General features: G+C 37.0%; 1 protein-coding gene across 1 annotated transcript; it reads left to right on the forward strand.

Annotated features, from left to right (window-relative positions):
- Window positions 1-12254: 12254 nt before the first annotated feature.
- On the forward strand, window positions 12255-13864 carry LOC126588377 (uncharacterized). The gene is made up of 2 exons (XM_050253463.1): window positions 12255-12446; window positions 13232-13864. Exons 1-2 carry the CDS (start codon window positions 12317-12319, stop codon window positions 13630-13632), a joined length of 531 nt encoding a protein of 176 aa, XP_050109420.1. The 5' UTR covers window positions 12255-12316; the 3' UTR covers window positions 13633-13864.
- Window positions 13865-22162: the final 8298 nt, after the last annotated feature.

Consider the following 22162-nt stretch of genomic DNA (forward strand, 5'->3'; position numbering starts at 1 on the left):
ACCACCCATGCCACATGTTGGTCATCTTTTTGTCTCTTGGTACATGAAAGAGAACAAAATCAACCGCATGTTTGTGGATGGTGGGCGACCATAAACATCATGCTAAAGTCAACAATGGCCACAATCGGCATCAAGGTGGATGAACTATCCCGAAGCCGCCTCCTAATCCAAGGTTTTAACCAGGGAGGACCAAGAGCGATGGGCATGATCAGAGTGGAGATGACCATTGGTGAACTCAAATGAAGCACATTATTCCACGTGATTGATGCAAGAACTTCTTACAACTTGCTCCGATGAAGGCCTTAGATCCACGAGCATGGAGTAGTGTTGTCCATCCTTTATCAATACTTAAAGTTCTACCAAGAAGGAGTAAAAGTGATACAGGGTGACACCAAGCGATTCACCGAAGTCGAATCACACTTTGCGGATGCCAAGTTCTATATGGATGAAGACATGGTGCCCGAAGCTCTTCCAAAAGAAATCAAATCCACAGGCAAAGCCACACCTAAGAAACAAGAGTGGTAAGCTGTGCCCAAGAAACAAGAAGGGGAAGTTGTGTCATCTTCAAGCAAAACCGACGATGAGCCTACTAAGCCCATAACAATCAAATGGAGTGTGACACCTTCAAAAGGACCAAACACACCCGTCTTCCGATACATCCCAATGTCGAGAAGAAAAAATGGGCAATCCCCATTCAAAATTGGAACAAGCAAAGCCAACACACAGCTGTACAAGGACAATGTAAAACTACTCAAGATAAATGCAATTTTACCTCTGACACAACTAGGCAACGCTAAAGTTTCAAAACCACCACAAGGTTTCGTAAAACCCTTGCCAAAAGGGGCAGAACTAAGCTCTGTTCCAACCAAAATGACTGAAGATGGTTTTAACCCAAATGCCTACAAACTCATGTCAAAGGCTGGGTACGATTTTGCCTCTTATTCAAATCTTGGAAAGAAGAATGCAAAGACCGTCAACGATAAAGAACGTGACCTCATTGAAACTTAAAAGAAGTTGAAGGAGCATGGTTACGATGTTGACAATAACAAAGCTGGACTTGGCTTCACACCGAATACACCCATGAAGATTTCAAGAAAAGTGAAAAACGTTAAAGCTCAACACATCAGCGTGAGCATTGAACAAAGTTAAGAGAAGCCTAAACCTGCCCCTCGAACATCAATCTTTAATAGGCTGAATCGTTCAAAACCTAGAACTTCAGCACTTGATCGTATTGGTGGTCAACACCGAACTTCTGTCTTTAAGCGGATTAACATGCCAACACCCCAAAGCTCTATTTTCGAAAGGTTGTCAAAACCTAAGAAATAAAGCAACATGGCTAGCTCTCCTCCATGATGGTCAGCCTTGAAAAGACTTGAAGAAACTAAGCAGCTTACTAGAAAGAGGAAGACAACTCCAAAAGAAGAAAAAATGAATGGTCTAGCAGCAAATGACGATGTTTGAAGCTCGATTCTTTTAAGGATGAAGCACCAAGCAACATTGAAAGTTGACACAAAAGGACAACTGAAGGTAAGGAGGTGCACCATCATCCACATTGGCCAATCTTCACACTAACAAGCCCAAAAGAACAATACTGAAGATGAGGTCCAAGACGTTTTCCACATTACAATTTAAGAAGACGAAATCCCCAAGGAAGACGTCATTGCTGCACCACCATAGCTCGAGGATGGTGGGTAAGCCACGGTTGATGATCTCAAGGAGCTCAACTTAGGCACAAGCAAGAAACCGAAGCATATCTTGGTAAGTGCACTACTAAGTACGGATGAGATCGAAGAGTACTACAAACTGCTAATGGAGTACAAATACATCTTTGCTTAGACCTACAAAGAAATGCTTGGCCTTGACCCTACCATCGCCATGCATCATCTTGCAATAAAGCAAACTCAAAGACACTATCAATCGAAGCTCATCCCATAAATTGAGGCCGACATTAACAAGCTAATTGAAGCAGGCTTTATTCGAGAAGTGCAATACCCTAAATCGATCTCCAACATCGTCATTGTCCTTAAGAAATTTGGACAAATATGTGTTTGCATAGATTTTGATGACTTTTCCTTACCAATCATCAAAATTTTAGTGGATGCAACCACTGGCCACAAGGCATTATTATTTATGGATGGCTCTTCTGGATACTCCAGAAGACGAGGAACTAACGGCCTTCGGCACTCCAAAAGGTATCTACTGCTACAAGATAATGCCCTTTGGCTTAAAGAATGCTAGAGCTACACATCAACGCGTCATGTAGAAGATCTTCAACAACATGCTACACAAAAATGTAGAATGTTACGTGGATGACGTAGTTGTCAAGACAAAAAAAGAAACCCGATCACTTGAAGAATTTATGAATGGTGTTCAACAAACTACAACATTACAACCTCAAAATGAACCCATTGAAGTGTGCATTGTCACTTCTAGGAAGTTCCTTGGCTTCATTATCAAGCACCGTGGCATTGAAGTAGACCAATCAAAGATCAAGGCCATCCAAAGCATGCCCGAACCAAAGAACTTACATAAGCTGAAAAGTCTACAACGACAGCTAGCCTTCATCAGACACTTCATCTCCAACCTCGCTGGACGTTGTCAACCTTTTATTCAACTTATGAAGAAGTACGCTCCGTTCATATAGGATAACATCTGTCGCAATGCCTTTGAGAGCATAAAAAGGTACCTGGCAAGCCTACCTATCTTAGGAGCTCCCGTGCTTGGAAAGCCGTTCATCCTATACATTGCTGCCTAAGAGGGTTCCATTGGATCACTTTTGGCACAAGAAAATGAAGACCAAAAGGAAAGAGCACTCTACTACCTAAGTAGAACTTTCACCGATGCCGAGCTTAACTACTCATCGATCGAGAAGATGTGCCTTGCCTTAGTTTTTTCCGTCCAATAGCTAAGACACTACATGCATGCTTACACCATCCACTTGGTTGCTAAAGCTGACGCAGTCAAGTACGTTATGTCCAAACCCGTTCTGACAGGGCGACTAGTTAAATGGGCGTTGCTTCTCAATCAATACGAGATCATCTATGTCCCAACTAAAGTCGTCAAGGGACAAGCACTAGTCGACTTCTTTTGTTGATCATCCAATCCTAGCCATTTGACAAATCTCAGACGACTTGCCTGACGAGGAGGTGTTCTACACCGACATATTCTAGATATTGACAATGTTCTTTGACGGATCCACACGAATAGACAGAGCGGGGGCAACAGTAGTATTCATGTTGCCACAAAGACAAGTACTACCTTATTCCTTCTGACTAAGCAGGCTATGCTCCAACAATGTTACTAAGTACCAAGCGTTGATCATTGGACTCCAAATGGCGATCAACATGGAAATCACAACACTAAAAGTGTATGGTGACTCTAAACTCATAATCAATCAACTCTTAACTAAATATGAAGTAAGGAAAGATGATCTTGGCTAGCAACCCAACTATTACAAAAGTTCGAGGTTGTGAAGCTAGAACATGTGCCAAGAAAAGAAAATCTATTGGTGGACGTTCTCGCTAACCTAGCCGCAAGTATGGCATTAGAAGAAGATGAAGATACAGATGTGCCAGTTTGCCAAAGAAGGGTGATCCCACTCATTACTGAAATGCTACTAGATGACACAAACATCGTCTTAGTACTTCCAGTCGACATTGAAGAATGGAGACAACAGCTGATTGACTACTTGGAGCATGGAAAGCTTCCAAACGATCCTAGACACCGCTCTGAAATATGTCGACGAGCAACTCGTTTCCTCTACTACAAAGGAACACTCTACCGATGCTTTTTTGAATAAGTACTTCTAAGATGCCTAGGTGAGGAAGAAGCCAATCAAGCCATGGAAGAAGCACACTCGAGCGTATGTGAAGCGCATCAATCTGGACCAAAACTACACTTCCAGCTCAAAAGAATGGGTTACTACTAGCCAAGCATGGGGAAGGAATGCCTGGAACACACCAAAAGGTGCTAAGCCTGCCAATTCCACGCTAACTTCATACATCAACCACCTAAGCCATTACACCCTACAGTTGCTTCATAGTCGTTTGATGCATGGGGATTGGACGTCGTATGACCAATCACACCAAAGTCATATGCAAGAGAAACTTACATTCTAGCTGCAACATATTACTTCTCAAAGTGGGCTGAAGCCATACCCCTAAGGGAAGTCAAGAAGGAAACTGTCGTCTGTTTCATCAAGGAGCATATCATCCACCAACATGGTGTGCCTCGCTACATCATCACTGACAACAAAAAACAATTCTCCAACTGACTTATGGACGAACTCTGTGAGAAATACAAGTTCAAGCAGCATAAGTCTTTCATGTATCATGCTCCGGTCAACGGTTTCATGGAAGCATTCAACAAAACGCTATGCAGCCTCCTGAAGAAGGTGATCGGCCAAATAAATAGAGACTAGCATAAAAGAATAAGCGAAGCACTTTGGGCATATACAACAACACATAGAACTCCTACCCAAGCTATGCCTTTTTCTCTCGTATATGGTGTGGAAGCTGTTCTGCCACTTAAAAGTCAAATCCCCTCACTAAGGATAGTTATATAAGAAGGCTTGACTGAAGATGAAAATGCAAAGCTACGACTTCAATAGTAGGAAGCACTTGACGAAAGAAGGCTCGAAGCTCAACAACACTTGGAATGCTACCAAGCATGGCTATCCAAGGTATTCAATAAGAAGGTTCGCCCAAGGTCTTTCCAAATTGGAGATCTTGTCTTAGCATTACGAAAGCCACTCACAAGATAAAAAGCAAGTTCACTTCAAAGTGGGATGGACCTTATGTAATACAAGAGGTCTACATCAATGACAACTACTTAATCATGGTGGAATACGGCTTCAAGATTGGCCCTATCAATGGTAGATTCTTGAAGTGTTACTACCCCTAACCAAACAAGAAATGTTTCTCACCTGCATGAGCCTAAACTGCATACGGCATAAAGGTCCTCGCCTACACGAGCCTAAACTGCACACGGCAACAATGCTCCTTGTTCGCACGAGCTCAAAAGGCAACACCCAACTCTTTTGGCCCTTAAGAGCATATATTATGTACGGCAAAACAAAAAAAAAAATTCAAAATCATCATCAAAATCACTGTCAAAACCATCAAAAGCAATACGGTCTCCTTGCCGAAAAGAAAAATACCTTGAGTGAACACTTGTAAGATAAGACAAGTCTGAGAAACGAAGGTGTGAATCATCATGAGGCCTTGCCACACCAAGCCAACCCTTGCCAGATGATCCATTCTCAAACCTTCACAACTTCTAAACAACACTTGTGCTTGCAAATCATCAAGGCTCTTTGCAGAAAGCATGCCAGATTACTTTGTCATCAAAGGCCCCGGCTTGGCTGAAGTTGATGAAGAAGGCCTCGACTTGTCTAAAGTTAATGAAGAAAAATAAGTGCCAAAATACTCAGGCAACCAACCATACACATAGTGGTAGGGGAATACACAGTACAATCTTCAATGCTCTCTAAGTTCGAAACAATACTCAAACCGTCATAAATATTGGCTAAGATCGAAATGGCGAGGCTAAAAGATTCACCTGCAACCATCCTGTTAGCTACTTTAAAGACTCCAGGATGGATAAAGCGGACGTCATCTTTAGGGAAAACAAACTTACAAAGCCAACAAGCTAAGAAAATGGCTAGGTAAGATTCTTCTACATGCTTTAACACTATGCCAAGTTTGTCAAACACTTTCAACTCGGCAGGAGCATGGCACTCAACTGAACCAATGACACCTGACGGATCTAAGTCTCCATTTGGCTTGGTTGTCTTGTTGCGGGCACTTTTCTTTGAAGGCTTCTTGTACTTCATGGCAACCTAAAACCAAAATCGGATCCATGAAGATATCTTCATGCCTGACTTTCCCTAAGGCTCCTGCGAAAGCTTATGAAACGCCCAAAACAAATGATGGCAATTCACAGGTAATCATCGACTATTGCAATGAGAAAATTTCTCCACACTAGGAACAACCTTTTCATAAAACTTACAATGGATCATCAAGCCTCCTATCTTATGGAGATGCCAAAGTGAAATCAACATCTCTCTTTGAGCTGTGTGAAGTGTGTTGGTCGATGAACACTAATGCTCAAAGAATGCACGAAGGGCTGAATCATAGCGATCATAACTAAACAAAGATGCATATATGGCATGATAAAAGCCCAAGTTAATAAGCACATCTTTAGATCGGCTCAAGACATCTTCAAGCCACTCTCAGTAAAACTCAGCAAAGAAGCTCAAACGAAGTTGGGGGATAATAAAAAACATGGTGCGAAGGATTCAAGATAAAAATCCTCAATGTACACGCCTTTTTCTTCGTATTTGGTCGACCAAAATCTGTCACCTCCCAAGATACTTTAGAAAACCACGACTTGATATGCATCGAGTTGTCTTTCGCAGGAAGAACAAGCGCCTTAGGGCCAGTCAACGGCGCACAAAGCATCAACTTCGTTCCTCTATCTTGCGAATCGCTTTCCCTCAAGAATGGTGATGGTATTGCTCTTAAAGCACTTGAAAAATACCATGGCTACAACAAAACAAACAAGGCAACATAAGCATAAGAATGGGGCGACAAGAAGAAGAAAAAATTACTTCATTAAAGCAAAAGACATGTGAGACAAAGTCACAATGACGAAAAGAAATCAACCGTAAAGCTTGAGCAGCACAGCAAATAGGGTAGTTACAAGACAGTCCTTCAAAGAACGCTACAGTAGCAAAGAAAACCAAAATTCTATGCAATCCCACAGCGATTACGCAAGCAGTTTCTTGCACTGCACGGCAACATTACCACCGAGGGAAACTGCGACCAAAAGGCACTACACAGCGTAACCTCGCTGCAATCTTTTGCACAGCACCACGCACTGCAACAAGCACGAAGTAGCAAAAGGCACGGCTCCAAGCAATAAAACCCACGACACTAAGCAGCAGCAAGCACAGAGGCAGTGCACGGCAAAGGTGGTCTGTGAAAAAACCCACACCCAATTGTCCTATAAATAAGGGTCAATTGCTTTCCAATGCTATAAGGGAAATACATACCAAATAACAAAAGGAAAATCAAAAGAAGGAAGCACATTCCAGCTACAAGAAGGAAACAAATTCCAAGCAAAAAAGGCAAGGCTTATGCACGGCAATAAAGGGAAAAATGTTGTTTTTTGCAACAAAAATCAGCAAAGAAAACAAAACAAAAAAATAATAATAAGGAAATGGGCTTCAAAATTTCCAAAAAACATCAAAAGAAAGTACCTCTCCTTGCCAAAATACAAAAGGAAATCCCTCCCAGGCAAGGACAAGTCTTCAAGTTTCCCAAATCAAAAGGGAAAACACCTTCCTTGGCCCAAAAAAAAATGAAAAGGAAAAGGAAAAAAAAATGCAAATCCTCCTTACCCAAGGACAAGCATTAAAGCTTTCCAAAACCTTGAAGGAAATCACCAAAGCTTTCCAAAACCTTGAAGGAAATCACCAAAGTTTTTCTAAAACCTTGAAGGAAATCACCCTCATTGTCAAAATTGAAGGAGGCTCCTACTTAAGGAAAGAAAAAGCATTGTTTCCCACACCCACAAGGAAAAAATCCAAGCCTCAAAATACACCAAATGTATTTTGTCAAAAAATTATGGAAAATCAATACGCACAATAAGTATGTGCCGATTTATGCATTTTCAAAATTTTCATTCAAGATTAAGGTTGTACAACCCTTGAATTAAATTTTCATTTCAATCAAGATCAAGCCTCTACGGCCCTTGAAGAAAATTTTCATTTCATTCAAGACCAAGCCTCAATGGCCCTTGAAGGAATGTTTCATCCAAGAAATACACCTCAACAGCCCTTGACGAAATTCATCATTTCAATCAAGAAATACGCCTCAACAGCCCTTGAAAAATGTTTAGTTCAAGAAATACGCCTCTACGACCCTTGAAGAAGCAAACTAATTCAAGATCAAGTCTCGACGACCCTTGAGTTAGAACATTCACATTGCAGGACTTCAAAACATGTTTCCTATATGTGACAAGAACATGCCTACAACGCGCCTTGAAGTGGGGGAATTTGTGGACCTGTAAATTTCGTTGCATGCCAATGATATATCTCAAAGCTACACGTGACATATGACTCATCACAAATGGATAAGTCATCAATGACATGTGGCACAAATCAAGCAAAGGAAGCTAAAAAGCATTCCCAAAATGCGGCAAAGGGGAATAAATCTCCTTAAAATTGGCAAGGGGCCAAATTGGTCCCAAAACCGAAAAGAAAGCTAAAGCATCTTCACAAAACAAGCAAGAATTGAAGATTACTCACAAAATAGGCAAGAAAGCCCTATAGATTTCGGCCAAGCAAGGGAAAGTGGCTGAAATTAAGACACAAAACATGCCTAAATTCTCCCATGGATGAATCAATACACAAATCAAAGCCAAATCCATCCAACAGCAAGCTTTGAGAAGTTTATAAATACAAGGTCCTTAAACAAGCATAAAGGTCGACAATTTTTACATTGAAGGGCTGAAATTCTCACAAAAGGGGAACCTTTGCCAAATCTTTGAAGACTAATACACTGCCAAAGCTCTCTTTGAAGAACATACAACCAAAGCTGAAGCTTTCTTTCGACCAAAGCCAAAGCATTCCCTTGAAGAATTTACAATCACTTGTGCCAATTCTTTCAAGACTTTGTTGCAAGCTTAAAACTTGTAATGATGTTCGATTCAAGATCAAGTCACCAAGACCCTTGAATCAACAAAATCACACATCAACTTCACCTTCGCCACAAGTCATACACAAACTTAGAGGTGAAAACTAACCACACATTGTTTAAAGCTCAAAACTTGAAGCAATCGTTCAATCATTCATCCAAGATCAAGTCATTGCGACCCTTGGATCAACAACCTACGCATCTACCTCAAATTTGAAGATTGAATCAGAGGAAAATTGTAAACAGAGATCGTAAACAGAGATTGGAAAATCAATATTAATCTACTTTGTACACATGTTCTCTTTCCATTCATCACATAATTTTCATGTTTACAATAGTAAAATTATGAAATAATAGAATGGGGGTTCATGCATCATGAGGATTTATAGAGTGGGAGAGAGAGGGGCGCGACAAGCAAGAGAGAGAATTTGGTGAATTCTGAGGTATATTATCTCACCCCATTATGCCCCTATTTATAGTAGTAGGAAACATAAATTTCTTAGGATTTACACAATCACATTCCTAACCTAATTAGAATTGCAACAAGAATTAGAATATTACAATAAATAAAAAAAATTGTTGACTCACACGAACAGATTCTAGCTACTCCATCAGTAAACTCAAGTGGATAATAATAATAATAAGGGAGACTTTGGATGCGGTCCCTAGTTATAAACAATCTTTGACTGAAACTTTGTTGGTTTTCAATTTTTTATTCAAGTCCCTAAAATTAATTGATAATTTATTTCTATGTGCGTTACTATATTTTTTAAATTAAAAATTAAAATTTATAGTTGTTTATAGTAATGAGATTTTAAATAAAAAACATAATTTGTGGGATTAAAAATATTAAAATATAAATATACTATTGTGTGTGTGTGTGTGTGTGTAAACATGGGTACATTCATAAAAAATAACCAAAAAATGATTGTATCAAAACATGGGTACATTCTTCAAAATGGGTACATTTAGCAAAAATAAAAATGGGTACAAATAAATAAAAAAATATGGGTACAATACAAATAAAACTGTAAAAAATATGGGCACAAAAAGAAATTAATATATGGGTACAAATTAAAATTGAAAGGAAAATTGGTACAAATTAAAAAAGGGTTGCAAATTAAAAATGGGTACAAACTAAAAATAAAAATATATGATAAAAAATTTAGCCATAAATATAAATATACTAATTGTAACATTTTTAATATTAAATGAATATATTTAGAAATAAAAAATATTTTATTATTGAAATAATTAATGATATTATTAATACAAAGGACCTTGATCAAAAATTGAAAAGTAATAAGGTTTTCATCCTTATTTTTACTACTCTATTGATTAAAACCTTATTACTTTTCAATTTTTGATCAAGGTCCTTTGTATTAATAATATCATTAACTATTTCAATAATAAAATATTTTTTATTTCTAAATATATTCATTTAATATTAAAAATGTTACAATTAGTATATTTATATTTATGGCTAAATTTTTTATCATATATTTTTATTTTTAGTTTGTACCCATTTTTAATTTGCAACCCTTTTTTAATTTGTACCAATTTTCCTTTCAATTTTAATTTGTACCCATATATTAATTTCTTTTTGTGCCCATATTTTTTACAGTTTTATTTGTATTGTACCCATATTTTTTTATTTATTTGTACCCATTTTTATTTTTGCTAAATGTACCCATTTTGAAGAATGTACCCATGTTTTGATACAATCATTTTTTGGTTATTTTTTATGAATGTACCCATGTTTACACACACACACACACACAATAGTATATTTATATTTTAATATTTTTAATCCCACAAATTATGTTTTTTATTTAAAATCTCATTACTATAAACAACTATAAATTTTAATTTTTAATTTAAAAAATATAGTAACGCACATAGAAATAAATTATCAATTAATTTTAGGGACTTGAATAAAAAATTGAAAACCAACAAAGTTTCAGTCAAAGATTGTTTATAACTAGGGACCGCATCCAAAGTCTCCCTAATAATAATAACAAAAATAATATTGATAATTCACCATGTTTAATTTTGTGGTTTAATATAAGTGAGCAACAAAGATTATATGCTTAGAAATTACTCTAATTCTCGAATGAGAAAAAAAATCAAGTTCAAATAGACTCTGCATCTTCCTCTCCATCTATTATTTTGTGCTTGACTTACAATTAAGAGTCCATTTGATAATTTTATTTTATTTTTTCACTTTTAATTTTTTCGGTTGAGAAAAAAAGGACAAAAATATTATTATCAAACACAAAAATAAAACTTAAACTAAAATAACATCATTCTAATTTAACTAGAATTTAGAAGAAGACGAAAAAAGTAGAGTGCTCTGAAAATTCCTACCTCTTTTGGGGTCTGTATCTGGCTATATTTCGTTTCTTTGTAATTGTTTTAATAAAGTTATATATAATTGACCCCAAATGAAATGAGATTATGCTCAAATGAGCTTATATTGGTGATATTTGAAGGGAAGACGCAAACTTTGGTTAGAAATTGAAGCATGACAAAATCTACATGTACCATGGTATTTCGTACCAAAATGCTGGTGATGAATTGTTCCAGTGAATTAGGTCTATTCAAACCTTTACCCCGTTCCTCTTAACTTAGAATGGTAAATATTGTTTGTAATATATATATATATATATATATAAAGCCTTTAAGGGAAGAGATTTTCATTTTTTATAAAAATTGGGATTAGTTGTGGGATCCACACCACATCGAACTTTAATGATCCGAATCGTCTATTTTTCAAGTTGTACCTCATAGATCATCTTTGCAAAATATTAGCCGAATTGGAAATATTTAAGACATCTAATTAGGTTTAAAGAAATGAACGAATACTTTGTTATATAAGAAACAATGAAATTTGATCTTGATAATTAAATAGGCAAATGATGTCAGATTAAATTGAATTTTTTTCAAGGACAATCTATGAATTAAGACTTACAAAATAAACGTTCGGATCGTTGAAATTCGATGTGGAGTGGGTCTCACATCTAATCCTCATGTTTTTCAAAAAAATGAGAATCTCTTTGCATAACGGGCCTGTATATTTATATATATTAAATAATGTGTACATGTGCCAAGTTGTCTGTGTTAAAGTTATAGAGACAGGCCAATGGTTCAACATCAATATTGCCTTCAATTTAACTACCTACTCATTCAGGAAAAGTAAGATTTTTTTATCCTTTAAAAATTCGGTGTAATTAAGAATAAAATCATGTAACTAGAAGTTGTAAATTTCTGGCAAACGAAGCGGGATATTCAACATCCTCCACCAAAATTTCTGTCCGGATTGAATACCAACATTACTTAACCTTCCAAAATATCATTCCTAGCCTCTACCGTCATAATCAATACACCTGTTTATCAGAAGACTCTGATGCAAAAGAAATTGGCATGCCAATAAATTTTGGACAAGCAAAATTAAAAGCCCTTCACGACAGAGCCAACTACTAAACTCACTCACTGGGGCCATTTATTTAATATGGCCCCTCCTCATCTATTTATAAGCTTCTATACGCTTACCTTTTCTTTAAATTAATTCAGTTTGCCAGTGTTTCTGTAAGTGAGTGAGTGATTAGTTTACTTCAATGGCGCTTTCCTGGATTCTCCCAGCACTTCTCCTTGCTTTGGTTCTTGCAAATGTCGAGACCTCCACATGCCAAGTTCTGAAGGGCAAGGTCACTTGCCTTGATTGCCATCAAAACTATGATTTCTCAGGTCCGATTTGTTAATGTTATTCTCTATATTTGTTTTTTTTGTTTATTTATTTATTTTTTTCATTTTTGCCCTCACTTAAACTTGAAGTTAAGAAACCCTATTAATTGTTCCGAATGTGGAATTCTTAGTACATTTTTCTAGACTTATAGAATTTTAACCACTCTGGGGGTTTGAGTAACACTACCTAATGGAGTCCAATCATTGCTTGAGAGAGCTCGAATACTTCTTCAGAAGGATTGAGTAGTACTCGAGGGGACCTTATTTAATTATTTATTTTATTTTTGTGTACAGTCACATATTTTACACTAAGTGTACGTAATTTGGATTAGGTCACACAATAATAGGTCAGCCATAATAAATTAAAAGTCAAACTCATCATTTATAAGAGTCAAACCAAATTTATGTACTAAAGGATATAATTATGGCCAGATCTAAAAATAAATAAATTTACACTTAGAAGTGGTTTTATATTATTTTATTTATATAAGAATATATTTACGCTTGGGAGTATGATTTGGGTTAAGCCAAAATAGGCCAGCCTAATAAATTTGTACCAAATTCGTTATTAACGGAAGTCAAACTTAAGATTTTTCGCTTAACAAATGGAAATGACTACCTAGTAGTAGTATTAATTGGCTGAGTAGTTTTATTTCTAGATCTTAAAAGAATGGGGGGTTGAAAGGCTTTAGGGTTTATAAAAATGGGTAATTTCTTCCAATTTTTCAAATTACCCAGTTTTAAAATTTGACAAATTCTTATTTTACTTCGTGTGTTATATGTTTCAGAAATCAAGGTTTTGGTGAAGTGTGACAAAGTGAAGAAGTTGGCAATGGCAATAACAGAAAAGGATGGCTCTTTTGAAGCAAAGCTCCCATCAAACAACAACCCTAAAACTCCAGAAGCTATGAACTGCCTCGCCAGGATTCTTGGAGGACCAGATCAGCTCTATTCCTCCAGGAAATTCTTGGCATCTGAGATTGTCAAGACCCAAGACTCCAACACTTACACCACTTCAACTCCTCTTGGTTTCTCTACATCATGCCCTTTGAACATCAAAGATGCAGCCTGTAAAGCCATAAACAAGTTTGGTTCATCCAAGACTATTGATGTGCCTCTACCACCAGGGTGGGGGTTGGCACCCTCAAGCTATTATGTTCCTTTCATCCCCATCATTGGGATACCTTAAGTATTTTGAGTGCGAAGAAGCACGTTATAATTAACCTGTAGAATTCTATATTATGGTTTAATTTTATTTATTTTCTTTCTTGTCTCCACTATAGCATGTGGCGAGTGTTTTAGTGTGTGTTTTTATTTATTTGTTCTTTTTTCCTTTCTGGGATGTAAACCTAGGAGGTACAATGTATTAAGCAATCAGAACAAGGTTGATTTACCAATATTAAACAAGTAATATTACTGCATTCTCAGTATTTTCAAGCAGATTGTTATTTTCTTCACTATAAGTTTAAATGTATACATTACAACAACAACAACAAAGCATTTTCCCACTAAGTGGGATCGGCTATATGAATCCTAGAACACCATTTCGCTCGGTTATGTGCCACGTCTTCCGTTAGATCCAAGTACTCTAAGTCTTTTCTTAGAGTCTCTTCCAAAGTCCTTCTAGGTCTTCTTCTACCCCTTCGGCCATAAACCTCTGTCCCGTAATCGCATCTTCTATCCAGAGCGTCAATAAGCCTTCGTTTCACATGTTCAAACCACTGTAACCGATTTTCTCTCATCTTTCCTTCAATTTCAGCTACTCCTACTTTACCTCGGATATCCTAATTCCTGATCTTATTATTTCTCGTGTGCCCACATATCCAACGAAGCATTCTCATCTCCGCTACACCCACTTTATGTATGTGTTGATACTTCACCGTCCAACATTTCGTGCCATAAAGCATTGTCGGCCTTATTGTCATCCTATAAAATTTTCCCTTGAGCTTCAGTGGCATATGACGGTCACACAACACGCCAGATGAACTCTTCCACTTCATCCATCCAGCTTGTATTCTATGGTTGAAGTCTCCATTCAACTCTCCGTTCTTTTGCAAGATAGATCTTAGGTAGCAAAAGCAGTCACTCTTTGGTACTTCATGATCTCCAATCCTCACCCCTGACTCATTTGAGCCTCCGTTTGCACTGAACTTGCATTTCATGTACTTTGTCTTTGACCGACTTAGGCAAAGACCCTTAGATGCCAACACTTTTGTCCAAAGGTTAAGCTTCGCATTTACTCATTCCTGAGTTTCATCTATCAATACTATATCGTCTGCAGAAAACATACACCAAAAAATATCATCTTGAATATGTCCTGTTAACTCATCCATTACCAATACAAAAAGGTAAGGGCTTAAAGATGAGTCTTGATGTAACGTTACAGTTATGGGGAAGCTTTCAGTTTGTCCTTCATGATTTCTTACTGTAGTCCTTACTCTATCATACATGTCCTTTATATCTTGGATATATGCTACTCGTACTCCTTTCTTCTACTCTCAAATCCTCCAAAAAATGTCTCTTGGGACCCTATCATATGTTTTTTCCAAATCTATAAAGACCATGTGCAAATCCTTGTTCATATCTTTATATCTTTCCATCGATCCTCATAAGAGATAGATTGCCTCCATGGTTGAGCGCCCTGGCATGAACCCGAATTGATTGTCTGAGACCCGTGTTTCTTGCCTCAGTCTATGCTCAATTACTCTCTCCCAGAGCTTCATTTTATGACTCATTAACTTAATACCCCTATAGTTCATGCAATTTTGTACGTCGCCTTTATTCTTGTAGATAGGCACCAAAGTGCTCTTTCGCCACTCATTTGGCATCTTCTTCATTTTCAAAATCCTATTGAAAAGGTTTGTGAGCCATGCTATACCTATCTCTCCCAAGACTTTCCACACTTCGATCAACATATCATCTAGGCCACTGTTTTTCTATGCTTCGTCTGTTTCAAAGCTACAACCACTTCTTTCTTCCTGATTCGGCAATAAAATGAGTACTTTCTACACTCTTCTGAGTTACTAAACTCCCCCAAAGAAGTACTCTTTTCATGTCCTTCATTGAAAAGATTATGGAAATAACCTCTCCATCTATCTTTGACTGTGTTCTCTGTAGCAAGAACCTTTCCATTCTCATCCTTGATGCACCTCACTTGGTTTAGGTCATTTGTCTTCTTTTCTCTTGCTCTAGCTAGTTTATAGATATCCAACTCTCCTTATTTGGTATCTAGTCGCTTATATATATTATCAAAAGCCGCTAGCTTAGCTTGTCTCACAACTTTGTTTTTCTCCTTCTTTGCTATTCTATACCTTTCACTGTTTGCTTCGATCCTATCCTTGTAGAAGGCTTTACAACATTCCTTCTTAGCCTTAACCTTTGTATGTACCTCCTTCTTCCACCACCAAGATTCCTTTTGGTGTGGAGCAAAGCACTTGGGCTCTCCTAATACCCCTTTTGCCACTTTTCGGATACTACTAGCCATGGAATCCCACATTTGACTAGCTTCCTCCTCTCTATCCCAAACACTTTGGGTTATTACTTTCTCTTTGAAAATGGCATGTTTTTCTCCTTTTAGATTCCACCATCTAGTCCTTGTGCACTTCAAGGTCTTTTTCTTTTTTCTCTCTCTTTAGATATGTACATCCATCACCAACAAACGATGCTGATTAGCCAAGCTCTCTCCTAGTATAACTTTACAATCCTTACAAATTATACGATCCCTCTTCCTCATTAGAAGAAAATCTATTTGTGTTTTTGACTACCCACTCTCGTAGGTGATCACATGTTATTCTTAAAGAAGAGATCTTATGCCATTGCAAAATCCGTGATGGCTTCCCCATCCTCGTTTCTCTCCCCAAAACCATGGCTACCATGAAAAACTTCATAGTTGCCTATCTCCTTACCCACATGTCCATTTAAATCTCTTCCTATGAATACCTTCTCCGTCTGAGCGATTCCTTGCACCAAATCTCCAAGGTTTTCCCAAAATTTCTCCTTTAAACTCATATCCAACCCTACTTGAGGTGTTTACACACTAATCACATTGATGAGTTCTTGTCCTATTACAATCTTGATTGCCATAATTCTATCTCCTACCCTCTTGACATCTACAACATCTTGTGTTAAGGTCTTGTCCACAATGATGCCAACATCATTTCTCATTCTATTTGTGCCTGGATACCAAGTTTAAAACATGAGTTTTCAAGATCCTTTGCCTGAAGACCAACCCACTTGGTTTCTTGGAGGCACATAATACTTATCCTTCTCCGCACCATAAATTCCACTACTTCCATAGATTTTCCCATTAAGGTTCCTATATTCCACTTTCCTAAATGCATTCTACTCTCTTGAACTATACCCTCATGTCCTAACTTCTTCACCCTCCCCCGTCTAATAAGGTCAAAGTACTTCTTTTGCTAACATGTGTAAAGTTGATAGGAGCAAATGCTTCCAAACAACTTTGAGTGGAGTCTTTCAAAAAGAAGTTTCTATGGCCCCCTTGCTCATTTAACACTCCATCCGGGCACCGATGGAGATACAGCGACCCTTGCTCACTTATCACTGTACTCAGGCCACACAGTGCGCCACTTACTGGGGATGACCTAGCTTTAGCGCAATTTTGTTTAGGATTCATTATCATAAGGATTCGATGTAAGATAGGAGTGCCGGTTGTCGACTACCCTGATGCCCTCCCCTTCCTCCTTCATCCGGGCTTGGGATCGGCAATGTAAGATAAATTTACACAGGCAAAGTTAAGATTAAATGTATACATTAATGGCATAAATTATTATATGTTCCATCTTGTACACAATCATGCTCTTGGACGATATCCATCTTGTAGGGATATGATCCTTGAACCTTTTAGATGATTATTTGAGTTGGTGTTGTAGCTATGTATAAAACTGTGTCATTGATGCCGCTTCTTCTTCACTTGTAAGTGAGAAGTCTTAGGTTCGATTCTCGCTAAGGGCGAGTTTGAACCACATTATTGCTAGTACATTGTGAGGCTAAGCCTACCACTCTTCCCTTAGTGTAAATAATAAAAAATAAAAATAAAACTATGCGTCAGTGAAGCAATTTACAGTTGCAGGTTCAAGATTGCATCAATTTAAATCTTGTTTGATTGATGGTTACGTCTGTTGTCAGATGAATGATATGGCAACGGTAAGTTTCGTTTTTGTGTTTATGGAAGACAAATCATAAAAAAACGAAATATTAAACAAACACCTCCAAGATTATTAGATGTATGTACAAATATCACTCAAATTGTACAATCAACCATTTTCGAATCACTGAAATATCACTCATTTTTTGGTTAAAATCTTATCAATTTACCACCTAAGCTACACTTTTCGAATGGATATACCACATCTATTAATCAAACAAAACTCATCATGTGTTGCACACACACGAACACTTTTCCTTGCGTATCTTACTCTGGATGTGTTTGAGACTGAATTCACATTTTCGGCCGAATTGAGTCCTAGTCTCAGCCAGCAGTGTAATGTTGGGACCCAATTTAGCACGCTCCCGGCCCAGCCATATTTTTTTTTTCCATTGGATAGTGGAAAAATCAGTTAATTTAATGACTTCAAGATATTATCATTGATTTTTATAAGCATGATAATTATATTGAGATTTTATTAAGGACTTTCTGAACCATTCCCTTTTAATACGGTTGAGTTTATGTGGGATACTACAGTGATATGGTGGATTTCTAGGTAAGCTACAAATAAGGGTATTTTTTTTTCTTGGCAAGGCGTGCATGTAATTGGACAAGAATGTGGGTATGAACATTGCATGCTTGCACAGAAAGCATTACTTAAGGGATATAGCACCAAATGGTTGAGGACATGCAATCTCAAGAATTTCAAGATAACATTCCAAGGATCAGACTCTACAATAATTCGACTTGAATATCAAGCAACTTTTTCTTATAATACACGGCGTTGTGCAACTGGGGAAGGACCTTCAACTCAACATACAATCAACGCTCTACGCGGAACGTGCTCACACCACTAAGAAATATACTAACTACTCCAATAAACAAGTCAACACAAATTCAATTTGGTTAAACAGGTTTAGAGTTAGCAGCCGACAGACGATTATAGTTCGGTTAAACAAAATTTTCAAGAAGCAGCCAGTGATAGTGATAGTTTGGTCAAATAACATTAGAGTAGTAGAATCAACTCAGCCTAATTAAGAGTCTTGACAGTTTGGTTAAACAACAAGTTCTTTTTTTTTCGACTGGTTTTATCCCAAGTCTCTACCGTCAAGAAGTCTTTGATTCTTTCACCGAGCGAGGTCACTTCATTAGCTTTTTTGGCGAAGTGGAGTGTTCTATGATTGAATATTTCCAAATGACTTTAGAGTTAGGCATACCAACCGTCAAACCACTATTACCATTAAGACACTCATCTACTTTGAGTATTTTTATGCCTATAGTTTGATACTGATTAAGTGTACTTATATTTTTACAACTATAGTTGAACCGCCTGAATATGGTATAAAAGATTGAATTTCATAGCAAAAGGCATAAACTTGTCTTCAGGTTATAGAACTCAAGTCCGAGAGTGTTTCTTTCTCGGCTGAAGTCACTCGTTTTAGAAGTTAGGGGCGTATTCTTAAATTAGTACCAACAAGAATATCCTGCAATTTAAAATTCGATATGTGCTTGACTGACTAGTCAGCTTCATCGGTCAACTAAGATCAAATTTGTTAGTTTACTAAAACAAAGAATATATAACTACACCTGGTTTACTAACTTAACTCTAGTTAACAAGGGTTTAGTTCAGTGTACTTTTAAACTTTATTAAACTTAGTTGACAACACATATCTATTTGAAAACCCTAGAGTCAATGTGTAACATGCAAATTAACAAGATATGTGAGTAAGAATGACAATAATCAACACATGAAGTTTTTGGCCGAAAAAATCCACCTCTAAGTTAAAAAACCAGGGACTCACCATTGAGTCCAATCCACTAGTGTAAACAAATGTTAATACAAAGATCCACACAAAGCTTACTTCCTAGAACCCAATCTATGGAGTAGCTTTATCTTTGTTCAACCTTGCCTTACAAGAGATGGACTCCTACGGTCTTCACGAAGTGGCAGCTTCTCCTGAGCTCATCACCTTGTGGCACCGAGAACCAACACAACCAATGCAACTAATATGACAATGATGGTTATGTAAAATCTGGATTCAATGGCCAGTTAGTTTCTCCAGTCAAACATTTGAAGAAGGAAATTCATTTGAATCCTAAAAATAGGTCCATATAAGGATTTGAAACTTAATGCAAAACCATGAAAACAATGCAAACCTACTTCCTAATGATTGGTGTTTAATGCATGAAGAAGGTTTTGCAGTTAGGGTTTTATAAATGGAGAAGAGGCCAGCTCAAAGCCTTTAAGGTAACTCTTTCTCACTAAAATGAATTCTAAGACCCCCAAAACACAATCTAAAACCCTAAGGAACAAATATACCCAAGGAAATCAGATTTTCCATCAATCAACTTGTCCCAAGGACACTTGTCAGCTGCAAAAGAGATCTAGGTAAATCAATGGCCAAAAACAGACCACTAGTATAAAGGTGTCAATATGCCAAGATAGCTGGAAGTCAACACGCAAAACTGATTAGACAATCAAGCTGGATAGAATGCAACACAAATATTGATATGAAATGCATATGCATGAACAAACCTTTTGATGTGACATGTTCCACATCTTGAACATTTACTCCAGCATCAACAACCCATAATCAGAGTATATCCTAAAGCTAGATTGAGAATATGTGATGTTCTATTACAAAATTTGACAAGGAAAGCCAAACCTAAAAGTCTTGACTTCACATTCTACCCATTTGGCTTTCCTTGACAAAATACCCCAAGCCTATGACTAATTTCACTTAAAACCACATTCAAGAGAACATCAATCAATAGGACAAAAAAAAAAAAAAAAAAAAAAAAAAAAACCAAGTAACAACTCCTACAAAAACAAAAAACTCATGACAAGAACAAGTGAAATTTATCATAGGTAAAAGACTTGCAAAGGTAAGAAATACAAATTTTACTCCCTCATTTTGTCATGGCAAGAGAATATAAGCACAACGGATCAAAACAAGTAATAAATCATATAAGCATGCTCAAGTAAAATGAAGCAGCAGCAAGTAAGTGCATGTAAATGAACCAACTCCCCCAAAAAGGATTCATGCAATATAAAAGGGCTCCCCCATAATTGATGCTCTTGATAAAAACAAACTCCCCCATAATCATAGACATGACTTGAAACAAAGCACAACAAACAAACCCTAAAAAGTTTGCACTTTTTGTGCCAAGGAACAGTGACGCAGTAGAAAAGAGTGATGTCCATGAGAAGGCAGATTTGAACAAAAAACAAGACACAATGGTCCCTAAACAAAAGAAGACAACATGTTAAAATGATAGAGATCAAGTTGATAGTTGAAATCCTTGCACCAGTAAAAGAGAGCTAAATTATAAGCCACGAAGAGAACAATGACAAAACAGTTTGAATATCAATGCTTCCAAGAGATATTGATAAGACAAGTATTTGACAAAACAATATGCAATGAAATTCTCAAAAGGCAACTCTTCAAAGGCATACAAAGACAGTAATACACAAATTGCTCATGATGCAACTGTGATGTGTCAAGGTAAGGAAATAGGATTGGTGATAGCCATCTTAAAATCATAGAACCAAGCACTTAATCTTAAAAGCAATTTCAAAGATAACAAGATTTTTAATAATCCATTGACTTTAAGAGACAACACTTCTTACATAATATGAACATTGGACAAGACTCAAAAAAGACAAGGCACAAGCCTTGGAAGAGAAGTTAACTTTAGTGAAGAACTTTGAGTGAGGCACCAATTTGAGAAATGCCAAGGTCATTGGAATGAGGTAAAATTTTAATGAATCATCATTTGATTTCTCAGACTTTTTGAAATATGACCTGCAAAGGGGATCTAGAAGCACTGCACATGACATTGCATGGAAGGCCAAAATAAAGGGATTTTTCCATTTTTGATGATATACTATTTCTTTTGAAGACACCTCTTTTGCTTACAACACTCACCTAATTGAATTTGTTTTAATTTGGGGAGAGGACAAAAAGAATATGAGAATTGACACTTGGTTCAGATTATAAAGTAAGTAAAGTCACTACCACTCAATTAGAACCAAAGTAACATTAAATTCAAAATCACTTCAAGTTTTGGATGAGTAGAAAAATGATTTTGCAGAGGCCATCTAAGAGAATATAGAGAACCTCTGACATCACAATGAATAACTATCCAAGGCTAATCCACATATTACTCATAATGTATGACAGTTAAGAGATGTATATAGAGAGTAAAAACAAAATTATCTAATGAGATAACTGTCTACACAAAAATGGGCACAGAGACTAGACAAAATATTCAACTCTTGGAAGCAAGGCTATACAACCTATTCAATTCATGTCACAAAGACCAACAGACCGTCGAAGATCTTCAAACCTTCGATTATCTAGGGCTTTAGTGAAGATGTCAACTAGTTGTCTTTCAGTTTGCACAAAGGTTAATGTAAGGATTTTACCTTCCAAAAGATCTCTAATGAAACGATGTCTTATATCTATATGTTTTGTTCTAGAATGTTGAACATGATTCTTAGAGATATCAATATCACTCATGTTATCACAATAAACAAGAAAGGTGGATT

This window comes from Malus sylvestris, chromosome 11 (genome assembly GCF_916048215.2).
Source record: "Malus sylvestris chromosome 11, drMalSylv7.2, whole genome shotgun sequence".
Classification (NCBI taxonomy): Eukaryota; Viridiplantae; Streptophyta; class Magnoliopsida; order Rosales; family Rosaceae; genus Malus; species Malus sylvestris.

Bases quoted from the DNA above. Each gene is read 5' to 3' on its own strand.
- LOC126588377 (XM_050253463.1), top strand. From the start codon at position 12,317: ATGGCGCTTTCCTGGATTCTCCCAGCACTTCTCCTTGCTTTGGTTCTT. The intron at 12,447-13,231 runs GTCCGATTTGTT...TATATGTTTCAG, and splicing joins TCAAAACTATGATTTCTCAG to AAATCAAGGTTTTGGTGAAG.